Genomic DNA, 21,205 nt, shown 5'->3' on the forward strand with positions numbered 1-21,205 from the left:
TCCTGAAGTTTTGTGAGTCTAAATGCTGATGCGAGAATTGTTGAGGTGCCAGCAACATGAGCTCCCAAGTTCCACGTGGGTCAGAGCAATGAGGAAGATAAGTAAGTGGCCCCCAACTCGTAGCTTGGCCCTTGGTGTTAGGACAGAGCTTTTGACAGGAGGGTTCCAGGTGGAAGCACTGGTTTACTCTGCCTCCTGTCTGCCTTCCTTCCTTTCTCCATCTCCATTACTATATGAGGTAATTTTCTATTAGAATATTGTGGAGCCATCGGGATGGAGCCTGTGTCTTTATTCCTTTGTGCCTAACGCAGTGCCTTATACCATTGCAGATGCTCAATAAATATACATCAATTGAATTGAAACTCCACAAATAAGAATTCTTAATGAGATGAATGGGGCTTTCCCCTTGCTTTTTAGTTGAATAAACCTATGAAGACAGGGAAGCTAGCTCACAAGTTAAATGAAAAGAAGCAACCCCTAAAGAACAACCCTCAACAAGTACATATTTCTGTGTTCGCTGTCCCTGGAAGAAAGCTGTGTGAGTGTGGGTGGATGGGGTGGGTGTGGGTGGGGAATTGGTCTTAATGTAGAAGGGATTGAAGAAAGGATACTTGCTTTGCATGCAAAGTTGGAGTAGATGGCCATTACTGTTCTCTTCTAACTTTATGATTTTATCATAAAAGGTGGTTTTCTTATGGATTTATGTATGCAAATTAGCTTGTCTTCCCCCCCTTTATTTCTTTTTAACATTCATTTAAAAACATTGAGTTTCAAATTCTCTTCCTCCTTTTGCCCTTCCCCCACCCAATGAAAAGGCAACTAATATGATATCAATTTTACATGTAAAGTCATGCAAAACATATTTATGTATTAGCCGTGTTCCCCTCCCCAAATAAATAAAAGGCAAGAAAAACAAAGAAAGTGAAAAAGCACACTTCAATCTGCACTCAGAATTCATCTGTTCTCTCCGGCGATGGATAGCATTTTTAATCATGGGTGCTTTGTAATTGTCTTGGGTCATTGTCTTGATCAAAGTAGCTAAGTATTTCACAGTTGACAATCATGACAATATTGCTGTTACTGTGTACAATGTTCTCCTGGTCCTGCTCACTTCATTTTGCATCAATTCATATGAGTCTTCTCAGATTGTTCTGAAACCATCGTGCTCTTCGTTTCTTTCTTATAATACTTAAATTAATTCAGACTACTCATTAGAAGGACAAATACTAAAACTGAAGCTTAAATACTTTGGCCACATAATGAGATAGGACTAATTGGAAAAGACCCTGATGTTGGGAAAGATTGAAGGAAAAAGTAAAAGGGGACAGCAGAGGATGAGATGGATAAATAGTATCATGGAAACAATGAACTTGAGCTTGGACAGACTTTGGGAGATACTGGAGGATAGAAGGATCTGATCTGCTATGGTCCATGGGGTCAGAAAGAGTCAGGAGCAACTGAACATTTGAACATTCCATCACAATCATTCATCACAATTTGTTCAATCATTCCCCAGTTGATGGGCACCCTCTCTATTTCCAATTCTTTGCCACCACAAAAAGAGTCATTATAAATATTTTTTTGTACATATAAGTCCTCTTTCCTTTTTTTTGATCTTTTTGGGATACAGACCTAGTATTTGTCTGGAAACATCCTCATCAGAACAATTCTATGGGAGTCTGGAGTGGGAGAAAAGAAGCCTAGGAGAATATTTTCCATGTTCATGGGTTAGAATTGGTAGCTGCAGAGCTGCTATCTGTAATCAGTGATTGTCTTTCGGTGACTGCAAACTCGATATGACTCAAGAGTGTGACACGGCAGCCAAAAAAACAAATGTGATTTTCGGCTGAATGGTGTTCAGAATGAAGGATGGGATAGTTCTGCTGTTGTGCTCTGCCTTGATCAGACACCATCTGGAATATTGTGTCCCGTTATGGCATGCCACAATTTAGGAAGGACACTGATAGTCTGGATGCATGTCTAGAGAATGGCAACCAGGAAATGAGGGGAACTGGAGACCATGCCATAAAAAGATTCGTTGAAGGAACTGGAAAATGTTTCCTAAGATCCTTGACAGTTAGAATTGTTTCATCTTTGTATTTGTATCCCTGGCCCCCAGCACAGTGTCTGACACAGAGTAGACACTTAATAAATGCTTGTTAATTGATCTGGAGAAACCTTTGTACAGGGAGCATGAGAGATATCTTAAAAGTATTTGGAGGGATAGCATGTGGAAAAGGGATTAGATTTATTTTGTTCAGCCCCAGGGGCACAACTAGTAGCAGGGGGTGAAAACTGAAGAAAAGCAAGCTTATGCTCCATGTAAGAAAGGACTCCCAGCAATCAGAGCTATTCACAAGTGGAATGGCCTGCCCTAGAAGATGGTGAGTTTCTCATTAATAGAGGCCTTTCAGTGGAAGCTGTGTGATCACTTGCCAGGGAAGTTGTTCAGCAGATTTCTGCTCAGGCAGGGTTCCATTAGATACCTCCTTGAAGTCCCTTCCAAATTCTGATATTCTGTGATTTCGTGATTTTTGGTACTACTGGAATAGAATCTATGGTCTATAATATATGTATATGACTGGTTGGATAGAAGAAAAGATGTATTTGAATGGTGTTTCTATGATTTCTTCTCTCTTCAGCAGCTAGTCATTCAGGATAATCCACAATGCAGATAAACCACCTGCAGATAACAACAAAAAAATGACTGTAGTTTCCTTTAAACTGGAGGAACATTTGAACTTGGCCACGGGGATAGCTGCAGTGCCTTTTGGCTCTTTCTACAATTCATTGGCCAAGCCAGAAGCAAAGCTGGCTAGAGGAAAAGACTGATACATTGAAAAGGTCCTGAGTCATCTCCCAACACAGGCATCCGGGGAAATTCAGATGCCCTCTAAGAAGGGATCATTTAGGTGCATATGCTGGTAGATTAGGACCGGCATCACATGCACACTATTGAAAGGAATCCCTTAGGTGCCTTGGGTTGAAGGAGACACCACTCCTGCCCCTGGCTAATGGCTCTCTGGCCTTGGCCTCATGCCTGAAGTACTGATGTACCGATGTACCTGGAGATGATTGCAGAGATGATAAAGATGATGATTGAGGTTCTGACACTATAATGCCCTGTAACTGATTGTGGGGGGCTTGGCATCTGGAGAGGTGGGCAGAGGCAAGTAGGGAGGGCCAGGGAAATTGACCATAATCTGTTTTGAGACCTCATTGTTTCTTTCCCTAAACCGTCCCCTTTGACGTGTCTCCCCTTCTTCTTTTCCTCATTCTCTGCAGAAGGAGCAGAGAATCATGAGCAGCTCCCCAGTTGTCCCCACGCTTTTTCTTGGGCCAAAGATGGGGTAGAATGAGACATGACGCTGTTTCTTTCAGCAGAAGATGCTGCTAAAAAAAAGCTCCCCCCTCTTTCCCTCTATCCCCCCCCCTTTCTTCCCACCCTTTTTCCAGGTGGCTGCAGATTCATGATTCGGAGGCTGGATGTTCCAGCACCAAGAGTTGATCGATGCTGTCGTGACAAAGCAGAATGAATGGAGCCCCAGCTCCCCTTTGCAAATCAACCCCGAGTCTTTGTGTATCCTTCATCTGGGCAGCTCTCGAGTACACTGCCGGGAAAGACGATTAAGTGATACTTGGAGTATTTTTCCATTTTCTTGTTTTCACCTTGTAAAAAAAAAAAAGTCACAGGATCCGCTTCCCTGGCACTCTGGAAAAGCGGGTGGAGGTTTGGGGAGGGAAGGGAGAAGAAAAATCATATGACTGCAAGTAACTGATTTTGTGTTCGCTGGGAGCGTCTGCAACTTTGGGCTTTTCTGCATACCCGTTTCCTCCCAGCTGGGGGCCGCCTGCTCTGTGGCCAGGGCAGTGACGTCACGGAAAAGCCCTGTCTGATCAGATGTGCTTAATATAAACCTGGGGGAGCCGAGCAACGGCTGGAGAGAAGCAGCCAGTGGGAAGGAGAGGAGTTTACGCCAGCAGAGCCTCACACCAGCCTGCGCTCGCTCGCTTCCTCGCTCGCTCGCTCGCTCGCTCGCTCCAGCGTAAATTGGAGGTTCCCCGGGATCCCGCCGCTGTCTTGACTGGAAGGGACTGTGCAAAGTCAGGTAGCGTGTGTGAGCGTGTATGTGTGTATATATGAGCACTCCTGGGAGGTTAAGCTAGATCGCGGGGCTCTGTCGGAGGCCAGAGCCGTCTGCAGTGAAGGGGTGCGGATGGATGGGACAAGGATGGATGGGACACGCGGTACTGGAAGCAGCAAAATGCGGCTTCCTCCGTCAACCTGAACTTTCTAAGTAGTGAAAAGTGATTTTAGAGTCTATGATCCAGGCGCTAAACGCCCAGAAAAAGAAAGGAGTTTAAGATGAGGATAATGCTAATTTTTTGGGGGGAGGATGGGGAATGATATCATTAATCAGTACCAATTTTCAAGGTAGATGGCCAGATGGATGGTGATGATGATGATGTCTTGAATTTTTCCCCCTGCCCCCCCTCCAAAAAAAAAAAAACCCTGCCACTTTGAATTAATGTTCTTATGTGCCATTGATCATCTTGTCTGGGGACTGATATGCCTATAGTGACTTCACGACCAATGTATTTCTTGTTTTCGAGAATGAATTTTGCTGAGGAAAAATATAAATGCTCCACTCCAGGTACCAACTGAATTCACAAAACTCCGGGAAAGAGGGAACTACAATACAGTAGCCTAGAAGCTGTAGTGGATCTGTTAGAATGTTGATCATTCTACAGATTTTAGAGCTAAGGAGGGGTTTTAGAGGTGAGGTAGTCTAGCCCCCTCAGTTCAAACCAGAGCAATCCCAAGGTCGCACAGCTTGTAAGTGTGAGAGGGGAGATTTGAAGTCAGCCAAGTCCAACACCATCCATTATTTCATCATATCCTTCTGATGCCTAGTAGTCCACTTTTTTTGGTATCTGTTTTCTACGATTGAAGCTTCCAGAAGATTAAAAAGCTCAGTTTAACTAATGAGAAATCACAACAGAACTTAGTGAAAAGCAGTGTGCATGGGCATGTTTGATAGGTTTGGAAGCGACTGAGTGCACATTTAATGCCAGAATAGTGATCATCAGGGTGGTGTGTTTTTTTTTAAATGGCATGTCAGGGAGCAGACAGAAATGTTGAGGCATAAACCTCAAAGAGAAAAAAAAAATTAAAATAGTAGTCTCAGCAGCTGGAGAGCATCAAGGCAATGTGACTAAACATGGTAGTTCCAATGTATATACTGCTCAAGCAGAGGGGCAGTGATGTCATTGGCACAGGTTTCCAACCAAAGCAAAGCAGGCTGATGGATAGGTCAGCGTAATTAAGAGCAGGATGAGTTGGAAAGATAACCTGGTCCCTGGTCTGCTGCTCCTCAGAAACACTCACTTGTGGATTTAGATGGAGGAGGATTTTTTTTCAGTGTGTTTGTGACTTTGGCATCTTTAAGATCAACTCTCAGTATCAGCCCTTTGGAGCTAAGAGGCAGCTTAGTACGGTAGAGAGAGCCCTGGGTTTGGTGCCAGAGGATTTGGGGATCACTCGACCTCTCTGTGCCATAGTTTCTTCATCTGTAAAACTAGTGGCTTAGGGTACATGACCTCTCAAGTACCTTCTAATTCTAATTTTATGACCTATTTGGGGAGTACTCATCCCTACCGGATCCATCTGTAGTACCTTTTTCCTTTCCAAAGAAACAGCACCTAGAGCTGTTTCACTTCCTGAAGTAGATTAGAAATCCTACTCCTAGGAATGTGACTGAGCAATTCAGACTTGGACCACTCAGAGTTCAGGGTTGTTTCATTGATACCTTGTGTCTTGGGATATGTAGTTCTCATTTCATGAAAAAAAACTGAGGAAACTCCAAGTACGTACTCTTGGTGTTCTGTTTGCTCCCCAGGAACCAACAATGACTCTGAACAATGTCACCATGCGCCAAAGCAGTACAGCCCTGCAGGCACAGCAGCAGCGCTGGAGCATCCCTGCAGATGGACGGCACCTGATGGTCCAGAAAGACCCCCACCCATACAACAACCGCAACCGATACTCCATGAACCCAGAAGACTACTATCGGCGAAGCTGGTCATCTGATTCCACAGATTCAGTCATCTCTTCTGAGTCTGGAAATACATACTACCGAGTGGTGCTGATTGGGGAACACGGTGTGGGCAAGTCTACCCTGGCCAACATCTTTGCAGGTGTGACTGACAGCATGGACAGTGACTGTGAGGTGTTAGGAGGTAGGTTGCTAAGTGTTAAACTGTCTCTAGTCAACAAGCCACATCAGCATTGAAAGCAGACCAAAATAGCTGGGCTATTTATCAGTAGGGTTTAGAACAGAGACAATTCATCTTGGCACTAACTGGTTTGCAAAAGCCACAAGTCTCTGGTTCAAGCCCTGTGGACCAGGAAGAGTACAATAACCATTGACAAAGATCAAAGTCTTCTGAATCTTGGCCAGAGAGGACAATGCTTAGATTCCAAGGCTAAGCAAAAAAGAGAAGTGAGGTCTAGTGGTGAGAACCAAGGGCATGGAATCCTATTTCCACTTTCCACAACTGTGTGACCCTGGATTAAGTTCACTGGTCACTCATTGCCCCAGCTCTTAAAGGGATGATTTCAATTTTCATGTTGGAAAAATCCATGTGCATGCCTCAGGGGAAAAATAGAGCTGTGTCTTTCTTTCTGGGAGTCCTAGTGCAAGGGTGGATATAGCATATGTAGTTATACATTTTTAACATGGTCCCAGTGGACTGATCAGTTAAGACTGCTAACTTGTAGGTAAATAAGAAAGGACTTTATTTGTTATTCCTAGAAAAGGAGGACTATAGATAAATAAATAGTAAAGCAAAGGTGGGGGTGGGGCATCAGTATTCTTTCTGAATAAGGTAGGAGGAGATAGATGCTGCTTCATGCCGGATATCTTCCTCCTTGTTTCGTAAGGGTGGCTGTGGCTGTGGCTAAAAGAGGAGCCAACTAATTCCATCTAGGAAAGTGGGCAGATTCTCACATATTCCAGTACTAGACTGTAATCTGCATGAAGGCAGTGAATGTGCCTTTGCCAAACTCTGTGGTTAGAACTTAACACAATGCTCTGGGCTCCATAGGTGTTGTTGGATTAATACCACACAACTGACTGATACTTCTAGACTTAGGGCTTCTGGGAAATGATGACATCTTTTAAAAAAAATCTACACCTGTGATTTCATTGGCTAAAGGCAACTCCCACTGAGGAAACTCCCTCTCCTAAGGCAAGTTACCAACAGTTCTGCAATTCACATTTTCTGAGGCACTGAGAGGGCAAGAGACTTGACCAAGGTCACACATCTGGGATATGCCAGAGTTGGGATTTGAGCCAAGGTTTTCCTGGCTCTGAGTTTGCCCTCTGAATTCTATGCCACTTTGCTACTCCCATATCACATGTCCATATGATAATAGCCTACTTTTGTCTGGTGCTTCTATATCACAATGCCTGGCGTTCAATAGGTACTCAATAAATGCATCTTGACTGGTTGCTTTGCTCTCTTTAGAATGCTGTTACACCTATATGATTCTCAGAATAACAGTCTAATGAGATAGGCAAGAAATGTAGCCTGCCCATTGAGGTTTGGGGGAAGATGACCTCTGGAGCCCCTTCCAACTCCAAGACACAATGATTAATTTCACGGATTTTCCAGTGGGTGGTGTTGTGAGTCAGATTGTTGAAAAGACACCTCCCTCATGGATTTGGAAAGATGCATAGATTGGATGCTACCTGGGGGCGGGACATCACTTCTTTGGAGAATTTGAGAGGTACTGGAAACTTGTTAGATTTCATCTACTACGTGCCAGATATTTTACTCAGTCCTGGGGAAACAAAGACAAAACTGCGATAGTTCCTGCCCTCCAGGAGATTATATTCTATTAGGTATGATGAATGAAAAACCCTAAGAGACAGAATTTTTTGGTAATTAATAATCAATTTACTGATTAGACTAACTAATAATAAATTGATGGTCAGTGATTTCTCACGATAACCAAAGACAAAAACTTAGCCTGAAAGTCTTAAATATTTTTTTGAAAGGGAATGCCCCTGAAAGGTGGAACGCAACTCTGATTGGTGGACATTTAAGGAGGAGGTGGGCTAGAAATCTTCAGCTCCTCCTGCTAAGAACGGGCTTGATCATGAGACTCATATGCCTCCAGCAATCTGGGCAGGGGAATCTATCTCCATCTGGACCTCTCTGATTGGTTTTCTTCTTCATGAGCTGTGTCACCCTAGACTGCATTGGAGGGGTACAAGGACAGTGTTCCTTTCTCCTTTTACCTAGACTGGATTTGGTATCAGGGGCCTTCTAGGTCCTTGGGTGTGACTTTTTGACTGAGTTCAAGTTTTACAGAATAGCACCTTTTATTAAGGGGATTTGTTCTGTGAAGTTTGGATTCAGTCAAAGGGCCACACTCAAGGACCTAGAGGGCCGGCCACATGTGTCCTTGAGGCCATAGGTTCCCTACCCCTGTGTCTAAACAGAAATAAAGTCTCCTAGTTGGGTGGCACCCCCCCCCCCCCAAGATTGAAGAGCTTATTTCTTTGAGGACTAGGACAATTGCATCAATCAGTCATGTCCTTCAGAGTGATTTTTTATAGGGGCTGGTCCTTGAAAGAGAAATAAAGGAGAAAAGCTTGGATCCTAAATTAATATAATAGTAAAATAATTTCTCTCACAGGGGAGACAACACGTAAATAAGAAAGAAAATAGCATGGATGACTAAAACTCTGCTCCACCAAGATAACTGACAAATGTAACATAAAATTGATTAGTTTAAACCTTTCTCTACTGCTACTCACCCCAACCTTCCCCCAAAGCTCACTGAATTCTCTTTTTCCTTGCTTCTTACCATCCCTTCCCCACTAGAAAGGGCAAAAAATAAACAAGTAAAGAGAGGAGTCAACCCCTGGATAATTGAGAGTCATTAGTATCTAATTATAAAGACCATCAAAAAGTAACTTGCATTCAATAAGAGTTCAGGTTTCTATAGTGCTTTATGGTTTCTAAAACATTTATGTAACTAACACAAGTATGATTAGACCCATTTTCCAGATGAGGAAATTGTGCCTCAGGGACTTGAAATGACTTAACCAAGGTCATACAGCTAATATGTAACAGAGTCAGAATTTGAACCCAAATCTCTCTTGACTCTAAGTCCCAGTGCTCTTTCCATGACACTACAAAACATTCTTGAAGTCCCCAAAGCACACTGTGAATTGCATGTATGACCTCAGATCTCCTCCTGTAGCCCATGTAATAGTGTTCAGCTGTATATCTTACTGACCTGTTTTTTCAAGCTTACAATTATTTGGAGGCAGAGATATGACTGTCAGTGACAACCTTAAGTTAAAGATGTTTGGATTCTCCATCCTTTGGAGATAGATCCTTGGTCCCTTTTCTCCCCATGACGACTTTCTCTAAAAACCCAGAAAAGATTTGGCTTTTCCTCTTTTATTCGCTAATTCTTGGTACCGATTTCAGTCTGTGTGCTGGTCACACTGTTCCTGGGACCCCAGGTTTCCTGATTTCCCCATTGATTCTGATTTCCAGGGAAGTCCATGTTGAAGGTGTTCAAAGAGCAACTTCTGAGCTTAGGGAGGGGCCAAAAGAGAAGATAAAAACCTTCCTCTAGGGAATAGGCTAATTTGACCCTTGGTCAAGGGGTGTGATTAGTCGTAATAATCATAATACCTGGTGTTGTCTCCTTAAATTAAAGCCTTGGGGTTCCCTAGATTCAGGATAATGTTTTTCTTAAGTTTGCATTTTGAATTCAAGAGGTCCTACCCACAAGTACTTAAAATAAAATAATGACTACATCCTATTGAAATCTTATTCCTCCTGAATATTCAGGGAATGACACACATGACATGAATAAAGAATTTTCAATCTAACCAATGAACAGGAATCACATTCAGAATGGGAAGAGACATAAACATATATGGAGGTGGGAAGGCTGAGCGATAAACACACCCAGTGGCAGCAGCCTACAGGCAGCCTTTTCTGTCTATATGCTGCTTCTTTCTTGTGTTCCACTTGTTCGTAGCTTCAAGATGTGACAGGATTATAAACCAGGCAAAGAGGTATTCCTATGTACTTGCTGGATAGTTAGGGCTGGGCATGGGCATTGGTTTAGGAAACTCCTGGATGAAAGAACTCCCTTCACTAATGCAGGTTGCGAACTTCTCTTGTCTAGAACAGCAATTCTCAAACCTTTTGGTTTCAGGGTTCCTTTATACTCTTAAAAATTATTGAGGATTCTCCAAAGAGTTTTTATTTGTGTGTTATATCTTTCAACATTTACTGTATTAGAAATTAAAATATATTAATATTTTTATGAAAATAGTTTTGAGCTTATGTATACCCTGACACCTACTAGTTGTGTGACCCTGGGCAAGTCACTGAAACTGCTTCAGTTTCCACGTCTGTAAAATGAGCTAGAGAAGGAGATGGCAAACCACTCCATTGTCTTTGCCAAGAAAACTCCAAATGGGGTCATGAAGAGTCTGATGTGACTGAAACAACTGAACAACACCACCCCCTGAAAGGATCATAGGGACCCCTATGGGTTCCTGGACTATACTTTGAGAACTTCAGGCTTAGAGCATTAAAAGATTAAGTGACTTGCCCATAGTCACAAAGACAGTATGTGTCAAAGGCGGGATTTGAACCCAGGTCTTTCTCAGTTTGAGGCTAGCTCTCTATCCACTAATACACACACACACACACACGTGTATATACATATACATATATACATATAGAAAGATATATATACATACACATGCGTGTATATATATATACTCATGTATGTATATATATGGAAATATAGAGATATATATACACACATATGTATATATAGAGAGATAGATATAGAGATAGATACAGATATATCTATACACACACACACACACACACACACACACACATACACACACACACACAAAACCTGGTCCACTTACTTTCCCTGTTAAGACAGGATTTGTTCATAGCAAGACTCCTAGGATGGCCACAATAATTCCTTGCTTCAATGGGAAAGAAGATCCTAATGACCATTTCCAAGTATCAAAATCCAGAGGCAAGAAATACCAGAATAAAGGGAAAGACAGACATTTTCAGTGGGTCTGGGTGTAAGACGATGGATAGAAGAACTTCCTGCAAAATCTTGTCTTCTTTGCCCGTTCTTTCATCTAATCCTTCCCTTCTGCTCCCTGCCCAACTGTTCCCCTGGACTCTAACTATGTTTGCACACTGTGCTCACCCTTCACCCACAAACAGTTTCAGAGCAAGGGAGGGGAAGGAAAGTTTCCATTACTAAACAGGGCTGGAGCTGCTACTTCTGTGGTACTCCAATGTTAAAATAAGCTCTGTGTATTCCTGGAGAATTAATTACGTTTTTCAAAAAAGGGATAAAGAAAACTGAAGCCAACATGATGAGTGTGTCAAGATCTTTCTCCCCAGCCCCCACCCCCACCCCTTGAAGAAAACTAGAGTTGGTATACAGAACTCAAGTCCACTAAACTTGCCCCAGAATCACCAAGAAGTATGGCGCGCATAGTAATAAGGAATGACTACAAATCATAATTGACTCTAAAGTGAGGATAAAGACTTTTTATGTGGCTAAAGGAAGCCAGTCTTACTCTTTTGTAGATACAGGAATGTCTACTATTTCCCTGTGCACAACGGTCATTGGCTCTGAGCCAGGGAGGCTTAGATAGTGGTTATTCCCATATCGTGCTTTCCTATAGATAATGTTCAGGCTCCATAAAATAAGCTGTACATGGTGTGGGAGTGGAAGTGGACCATGCCACATATTAAGTCATGCAATGATTTAATAGTCATTCATATGTATTGGATAAGCATCTTTAGTAGGGTCCCTGCTTGGAGAAAGTAGTATGTATTATACCATCAGGGTAAGCTGTGTGGTGGTAACACAGTGTTTATAGTGCTGGGCCTGGAGTCAGGAAGATGCCTCTTTGCGAATTCAAATTTGACCATAGACACTTGCTGGCTGTGTGACCCTGCATGAGTCACTTAACCTTGTTGGCCTCAGTTTCCTCATTTGTCAAATGAGCTGGAGAAGGAAAGGGCAAACCGCTCTGCCAGGAAAACCGCAAATGGGGTCATGGAGAGTCAGACATAACTGAAAAATGACTGAACACCAACAAGCAGTCTGGTACAAGGGGAAAAACCTTGGATTTACTGCCTTTGCCAATTATTTCCTAAGTAATCTTGGATACGCCTCTAACCCTCACTGGGCTTCAGTTTTCTCATGTGCTAAGTAAGGGGTGGGGCAAGGTTGGACAAGGTGACCTCCATGGTGTTTCCAGCTCTGAACATATAGAGGCTTCATAGTGCAGTGGAAAATATGCTGGATCTTGAGTCAAAGAACCTGGATTCAAATCTCAGGTCTCCTAATTACTGTGTGACCTTGGACACTTATGCTTACTTCTTTGGGTCTCCAGAGAACAAATAATAGCTAGCATTTGTATGGTGATTTAAGGGTTGCAAACTACTTTGAATGTTATCGCATTTGATCTTCACAACAACCCTCTGAAATAGATGTCTTCATGGTCTCCATTTTACAAATGAGGAAACTGAGGCAAACTGGGGTTAAGTGGCTTAGACAACTAGTAAGTATCTGAGGCATTGGAGTTCAGATCTTCCTGATACCTTATAGTTGCATTATCTGTTAAAGGCTCGGATTGGACTAAGTGACCATGAAGTTCCTTTCCATCTCTAAGTCTGTCATTCTGTGATTCTTAGCCATAGCCCTTCCATCCAAAAGCATCACTTCTAGGTTTCTACCTTCAATATCGTTTCTGTTTTCTCTTCTAGAAGACACCTATGAACGAACCCTGATTGTTGACGGGGAAAGTGCAACCATTATCTTGTTGGACATGTGGGAAAATAAGGTATGTGGCTCCAGTTGATATTTGTCTACCAGTCCTAGAAAAAGAGGCCTTTTCATAAGTAAGGGTCTGAACCATAAACAAGTTCCAGTTCCTTTACCTTATACCCAGCATTTCATTTTGTCGTTGGTAAAAAAAGAAAAAAAAAAACAACCCTCATTCACAGGAGGCAGTAGACTTTCAAACCACGTGAAACTAGGTAAAATTGTCATTCTAACCTCCAGCTTTCAGCATTTGCTTTTTCCAGAAGGACTCCAATTTGCAACTTTCAAATGAATATGATAAGTTTACAAACGGGCCATGTCTTATCTAAATTTTGTACCTGCTCCAGCACTTGGCAAAGGGCTCTTATATTGAAAGCCCTTATCAAATGTTTGTTGACTATGCCCAAAGGGCTGTAAAACTGTGCACACCCTTTGATCCAGCAATACCACTTCCAGGTCTGTATTCTGAGGAGAATTAAAAGGGGAAAACAACCAACCTATTTGTACAAAGACATTTATAGCAATTCTTTTTGTGCTGGCTAAGAAGGGGCAATTGAGGGGACACTCATCAGTTTGGGAATGGCCAAATAAGTGACGGTATATGATTATAATGGAATATAATTGTGCTATAAGAAATGACAAGCAGGTTGATTTTGGAAAAACCTGGAAAGACCTACACAAACTGATACAAAATGAAGTGAGCAGAACCAGGAGGACACTGTACACAGTAACAGCAATGTTGTATGATGAAGAATTGTGAGTGACTTAGCTATTCTCAGTAATACCTTATCCAAGACAATCCCAAAGGACTCGTGATGAAAAATGCTATCCTTCTAAAAGAAAGAATTGATATTGTCTGATTACAGACTGAAGCATACTATTTTCTCTCTCTCTTTCTTTCTCCTTTCCTCTTTTTCTTTCTTTCTTTTTCCTTCCTTCCTTCCTTCCTTCCTCTCTCTCTCTTTCTTTCTCTCTCCCTCCCTCCTTCTCTTTCTTTCTTTCTTTCTTTCTTTCTTTCTTTCTCTTTCTTTCTTTCTTTCTTTCTTTCTTTTCTTCTTTCTTCCTTTCGGTCTTGCACAAAATGACTAATATGGAAATATTTTGCATGATTGCACATGTATAACCTGTATCAGATTGCTTACCATCCCAGAGAGGAAGGGAAGGATAGAATTGGGAACTCAGAACTTTAAAAGGAAGAATGTTAAAATTTTATTTTTACATATAGTTAGGGAAAAAATAAAATGTTATTTCAAACCCCACCCCCCAAACCAAGTGTTTGTTTAATGACCAAAATGAGCATATTTGCAAAATTCCTCATTTCTGTTCTCCTATGCCTGTAAACCTCTTATCATAAATTCATGCTTATTGATGATGTTTCATCACCATCACATAGGAAGACATCTTGGAGAGCTTTCGGGGAAGGTAGAAAAGGATCTTCCCTGGTGTGGCTTGATGCTTTTTCAATTCAGCATATGGTGTTTATGTATTAGAATCCGAGGCTGATAGGACTGGGAGGAACCTCAGAGATTATGTAGCCAAACACATCCTCTCCTTCCCACTTTTACTATGTATTTTACAAAGAGGAGACTGAGACTTCGAGAAGTGGTACGTATCTCTTCTTCCCCAAAGCACTCCTCATTTTCCTGCAAAATTGTGCTCACTTTGTAAATAAGGTCTTCCCTGAACAGCTTCTTCTCCATCCTCATTGGTTGCTAATGCTTTCCCCCATAATTATCTTGTATTTATGCATTTATTTTGTATACGCTTCTATATGTACATTTTATCTCCCCCAATAGACTCTTGAGGGTGGGGACTGTCTCACTTTTGAATCATATAGAGCCTAGTATAGAGTAGGCATTTAATTAATGTGTGTTGATTGGTTGCTTTTTTTTGTTTCTTCCACTTAATTTTTTAAATTAATTTTTTTCTATTAACAAGCATTTATTTTCTATCCTTTCCACTTCTTCCTCTTCAACTGGAAAACAAAAAGAAAAACAATACCCTTGTAAAAGATATGCATGGCAAAGCAAAACAAATCCTTACATTAGCTGGGTTCAAAAATATGTCTCATTCTACATATTTATTCCATTACCTCTCTATCAAAAGCATTCTTCATGGTTATCATGGCATCATGGTTAGTCATTGGTTGATCAGAGTTCTTAAATCTTTCAAATTTATTCATTTTTATAATATTATTATATAAATTATTCTCCTGTTGTTGCTAACTTTATTGTTCATTAGTTCAAACGGATTTTCCCAATTTTCTTTGAAACCATAACCATTGTCATTCTTTCCAGCACAATGGAATATTGTCACAGTCATATACCATAATTGAAATGGTTGTTCATAAAAGTGTTTCTCCTTTTACCAGGGGGAAAATGAATGGCTCCAAGATCATTGCATGCAGGTGGGGGATGCCTACCTGATTGTCTATTCCATCACTGACAGAGCTAGTTTCGAGAAGGCGTCTGAGCTTCGAATTCAGCTTCGCCGGGCTCGCCAAACAGAAGACATTCCCATTATTTTAGTGGGGAACAAAAGTGACCTGGTGCGGTGCCGAGAAGTCTCTGTGTCAGGTACGTGTGACCATGCAAGTAATATAGTCACTTGACCCCTTCTTTTCTATGGTTAGTTCCCCTACTATCTGTGACTGAAGGCCTGAAGCAGGGGTCCAGGGAGGTCCTAGTTATGGACCACAGTGATTCATTTATGTTGTCAAGACATATTATTCTCTCTCATTATTCTCTGTCTCTGTCTCTCTCTGTCTCTCTCAGTCTCTCTCTGTCTCTCTCAGTCTCTCTCTCTTGTCTCTCTCTGTCTCTCTCTCTGTCTCTCTGTCTCTCTCTCTGTCTCTCTGTCTCTCTCTCTGTCTCTGTGTCTCTCTCTCTGTCTCTGTGTCTCTCTCTCAGTCTCTCTCTCTCTCTCTCTCTCTCTCTCTCTCTCTCTCTCTCTGTCTCTCTATCTCTCCCCTTCTGTAGTGGATAGCATGCTGGACTTGGGAGTCAGGAAGATCTGAATTCAAATCTTATCTCTGACACTTATTAGCTCTGTGATCCTAGGCAAGTCATTTAATATCTATAGGCCTCAGTTTCCTCATCTCTTAAATGAGAGGATGTGATCTCAAAGGTTCCTTCTAGCTCTGAATCCATGAGCCTTTTCCTACTTATTGAAAAGTAGCCTTTGAACCCAGCTGGGACAAGGGCCCTCAGGCTTTCAAGACATCTTGGAAAATCTCAAAGCCTTATTTTGGTAAATAATCAATCTTGTCTGGACTATCACAAACCCCTATTGTCCAAATGTTTCTGTCCAAAGTTCCCTGAGATTTCTGTCATGAAAATCTTTACTGGTGGTACATGGCCACACCCTGCAGGAGATGTCAAAGTTTCAGTGAACTGAAAAATAACTCTCCTACATGCGTGGAAAGGTTAGAGAGAAATGGTGAGGAGTAGAATTTTGGGCAAAGAATGTTGCTTGATGAGCAATTTCTTTGTTTCTGGTCCTCATGGCTATCTAAATTACTTGGGAACAGTTTAAAATGTTAGACTAATCGGACCTAAATAAGTCAGTGTAATTTGGGTATTTTTCATTTCAAAAAGGAACTAATTCGTTTTTGTTGTATCTTGGGAGTAACCTGGAACATTTTTAGAAACTGAAAGTAAATCTTTCATGCCATTGGAATGACCTTTTACCAGATTGCTGCTTAATTCTATGAGACATTTTCCAAGGCATCTAAAAAGTGTCCAACTCACTTTTAGGATCTTTATGGCATATTTGAATAGTATTCATATATTTTTAAAAGAATATTTTAAATTTGTTACTTTACTTTGATAGATTTGTGATCTTATCTGCACGGGCCTACCTTCTACCAGCACTGGTTTGCCATTTTTCCAGTGTGATCTACATTCAAGCCTTGCCATAAATGCTCCTAGAGGCCTTCCTCTGGTTTTAAAAATATCTCAGTTGGCATTGGAGGGTGGCTGCTGATGTAGCATTGGCACCGTCCAATTTTATACCAATCAGTGCAAGTTTTTATATATTATCCATCTTGAATTCTCGAAGCAATCCTCCTAGAAGGGCAAGTATTATTCTAGCTATTTTGAATAGGAAAAACTGAACCGTAACAGTATCATGACTTGATGGGAGTCAGACAACTTCTTCGTGATGGATCCTGAATCTGAAGTGATGACTTCGGATTTTCTTTCTGCAAGACTGTTCGCTTCAATTTAGGCATTGGGAGAATGTGCCTCTTTATGGTGAAAGGGGCGTGCTATAACCATTGTCTATGAATGACTAATATCTACATCTATGGCAATTTCAGAATAAAAAGAAGCTAAATGTTCAGGTTGCTTATCTATTTATAACCCTCAGAAGGCTGAGCCCAACCATAAAAGAAGAAGAAGAAGATGATGATGATGATGGTGATGATGACGATGATAACTCACATTTATATAGTACCTTAAGGTTTGCAAACCACTTTACTTATGTTATCTTGTTGGGCCCTCACAACAACCCTGAGAACTAGGTGCTGCTATTATCCCCGTTTTACAGATAAGGAAATTACAATCAGTTTACTTATCCAGGGTCACACAGTTCGTAACCAAGAGAGTCAGGATTTGAACTCAGGTCTTCTGAAATCCAAGTCTAGCACTCTTACCCTTGATCCTCCTTAGCTTACTTGGAAGATTAGCAGAGCCAGCTTCATGAATTTTCTCCTCCTTTCTTGCAGAAGGGAGAGCATGTGCAGTCGTCTTCGATTGCAAGTTCATCGAGACCTCGGCCGCGGTTCAGCACAACGTGAAGGAGCTGTTTGAAGGCATTGTCCGGCAGGTGCGCCTGAGGAGGGATAGCAAGGAGAAAAATGAGAGGAGGCTGGCCTATCAGAAGAGGAGAGAGAGCATCCCCAAGAAAGCCCGCCGGTTCTGGGGCAAGATAGTGGCCAAAAATAACAAGAACATGGCCTTCAAGCTGAAATCCAAATCTTGCCATGACCTCTCTGTGCTTTAGAAGCTTTGGCCTCCCCAAGATGTCCTCCTTTATGGAGTCCACATTGTTCAAGTCCATTGGGACCAATAATCAATCTACATTAGATTGGATGCTCGCTCATCATTAGACTTGGCGTCCCTACTGCAGTTGGGAATTGGCGACGTGCAACACAATGCATGGGAAATGAGAGGTCTTTGTTACTTGTCAGTATTTATTCACAGGAAAAGGCTTGTCTTCACTCCCTGAATCCATCCAGACTGCTCACTGTGGGGCAAGTTTTGCCGTTGATATGTTTTTTTCTTCTCTCTTTTTGATAACAGCAGAATTTTAAAAATAAAAATAGAACACATGGGACAAGAACATTTCTTCATTAACATAACTTTATCCAGTGCTCTGCCCAGTGGATTTGAAGCCAAGATAGCATCAACTTATATACCTTCTGAGGATTATTCAGGATGGGGACGTTTGTCCTTTTTCCTCTAGAGGAATGGCCTCCCCAGTCAAACTCAGAGGTGCCTTGTTAACGCTTTATAGAGTTACAACTGGACTGCTGGCCTCCTTATTATGATATTATTGTTCTTTAGTAAAGCTGTGAAAAGAAGTGACCGACCTCACTGGAAACTGAACCTAGAAATCAGTTTTGTTAAGTGCCCGCAGCTAGAAATCTGCAGTTCTGTAGACTAGTTAATTGATATATGTACCCCTCATATGGTGTCAAAGATTATATATCCTTGAATATGTAGCTTACCTTTTTGGCGTGTGTGTTGTTGATTTAGGGGAGAAATCCTTTTAACCAAATTCTCCTTAAAGTCAAAATACTCTTTAAAATGATCGTTTTTTGTTATGCCACAGAGCCATTAAAAAAATCAGATCTTTAAAAAAAAGTCTGATTGTTGCGATCAGGAGTGCAAATGCCAAATGTCTGAATACAAGCAGTGGTCTGAGCTTTTATAAAACATTTCTCTGTGCCCATGTACTTCTGGTACTTGGCAACAGCCCTCATGTATGTCACAGCTATCCATATTTATTATTGTTAGTCTGCAGAAAGAGTAAACATTTTAATATTTGATAATGTGTATTTATGAACAGATTTCTTAATGGGAAAATGTTGATTTTTATTACTGTTTTCTATCTTTTTCAGAATATGCCGTTTTTACCTACATGTCTTGTAATAAAAGAAATAAAAAAAGTTTGAAAAAATCCTTAATGTTTTCCCTTCCTAAATGAGATGGTCGTGTTTTCTGTTTATAGAGCTCTGAAAGCCAGAGCGTTCTAAAGACACTTATCTATTATTACTTCATATTATAGACAGCAGCAGCAACAACAACAAACATGGAAATAATTGGGTTTAAAGAACATTCCCATCATCTACACCCTGGGGACTAGGAATTATAGTAATACGAAGATATTTTTAGGTGATACATTTGTAAAGTACTTAGGAAGTATTAAGGGTCATCTAAATGCTAAGTAATAGTAATAGCTGGACTGAGCTTCTTTTCCAATCTGGCAAATTTCTGATTGAACAGATGGGCCTTGCAGCTCTCCCTGAAGGCCAATAGGCTTGGACTTGGCCGAAGCAAAAGAGGAAGTCATAAAGGATTATAAAATTGTAAGCTGGTTATTCCAAGGCCTAGGCCTGGTCTGGTGTTATGTTAGCTAAATTCTTCCTTCTTATGTTAATTCTATTTAACTCTATTTTTATTCTATCTCCCTATGCATGTGGGGGATGGAAGAGGATTACAAATGTTGCTGGAGTGAAAATTCATACTATCTTTCTTTCACAATGTACCTTGTGGCCCTACATGCCCCTTCCAGCCTCATTTCTCCATCTTCCTAGTCATTTTTGGAGCTGCATCCAGAGTCACCTTCACATCTGCTTCCCTTTACTATTCCCTGCTGAAGTGTGTTCACACATCCCTGCCATTCATTGGAGAGGTCATGTGGAACAGTGGGCAGAGCATGGAATTATAGTCAGAGGACCTGGCTTCAAATCCTGACTGTGACATGCTACCTGGGTAGCCCTGACCAAGTCACTTTAATTCTCTGGACCTGTTTTCTCACCTATAAAATGAAGGGGGTGGGTCATATGTGATCTCTAGGGTCCCTTTCAGCTCTTAAATTGTATGAGGCTGCAGCCTTAGAGTGAACCAGGAGACTCAGGAAATCTAAACGACTCAACCTTGAGAGTGACAGGTCCCCCTTACATTGTCATGGGTTTCCTCACTGTGTCCTCCCTGCTTGGCCCAGAACAGGACAGTGTAGGTCACATACAATTGATGCTTTCCTTTAGCTAGTTCTATTTGAATGCAAGTTCCCATAATAACAGAATTTCAGAGTTGGAAGGAACCCTTCTTGGCCATCTGGTCCAACTCTAAATCAAAAAAGAACCCCTGCTATATCACATTTGACAAGTGGTCATTCAGCCTTTGTCTGAAGACCCCCAGACTCCTAGATAGTCTGAAGACCACCTCCTTGGGCAGCACATTCCACTCTTTTTTTATCAAGTATCTTTTATTGGCACTCTCAGTATAACTTCAAATACATAGACCCATACAAATTTAAAATAAATTTGACTTTATTGTCAGAAATTAGATTGTATTTCTTGCAGCACTCCTTTTGGACAGAGCTCTTAGTCATGGGAATGCTTGGTTTTTTTTTTACCTTTATGGGGGTAACTTTTAATATTTGACAGTTATAATTTCTGCAAACTTTTAATTTTAAGATAAGATGAAGCTTTTCAATTTGATCCCAGTCTTATAAGTAACTGATCAAAGAAGCTAATTCTGATAGCCATCATAGATATTAAGTATGTCCCAAGTCCAAAAAATCAATAATCATTTAGGAAGCACCCACTATGTGCCAGGTACTGTGCTAAGTACTAGGTAATTAGCAACACCTAAATTCATTTGTTTAGCACATTCCACTCTTGGACAGCTCTAAGTGGGAGAATGTTTTTTTTTTCCTGATGTAAGCCTAAATTTGTCTCTTTGCAACTTCCATCCATTGCTTCAAGCAAAACAAGTGTGACCCCTCTTTTACATGGCAGCCTTTCAATTCCTTGAGAACAGCTCTCATGACCCCCTTGACTTCTTTACTAGGGGTGAAACGTCCTTCAAACAATAGCCATATGACCCCAAAGCAGAGAATTCCAGTTTTGGCCAGTTCCAATTTTGGGGAAGTTCTTTTTTTATATTCAACTTAGTATCACTTTCTTTGTAACTGTACCATACATTGGTCCTAGTTCTGCTGTTTGGCTCCAAGCAGAAAGATTCAAGTTAAAATTCAAATATTTTTAGTATATAT

General features: G+C 41.2%; 1 protein-coding gene across 1 annotated transcript; it reads left to right on the forward strand.

Annotated features, from left to right (window-relative positions):
* Positions 1–3,940: 3,940 nt before the first annotated feature.
* On the forward strand, positions 3,941–19,072 carry GEM (GTP binding protein overexpressed in skeletal muscle). The gene is made up of 5 exons (XM_036738238.1): positions 3,941–4,109; positions 5,901–6,240; positions 12,862–12,938; positions 15,291–15,495; positions 17,646–19,072. Exons 2-5 carry the CDS (start codon positions 5,910–5,912, stop codon positions 17,921–17,923), a joined length of 891 nt encoding a protein of 296 aa, XP_036594133.1. The 5' UTR covers positions 3,941–4,109; positions 5,901–5,909; the 3' UTR covers positions 17,924–19,072.
* The last annotated feature ends 2,133 nt before the right edge of the window (positions 19,073–21,205 follow it).

The sequence above is a fragment of the Trichosurus vulpecula genome, chromosome 1 (genome assembly GCF_011100635.1).
Source record: "Trichosurus vulpecula isolate mTriVul1 chromosome 1, mTriVul1.pri, whole genome shotgun sequence".
Taxonomy (NCBI): domain Eukaryota; kingdom Metazoa; phylum Chordata; class Mammalia; order Diprotodontia; family Phalangeridae; genus Trichosurus; species Trichosurus vulpecula.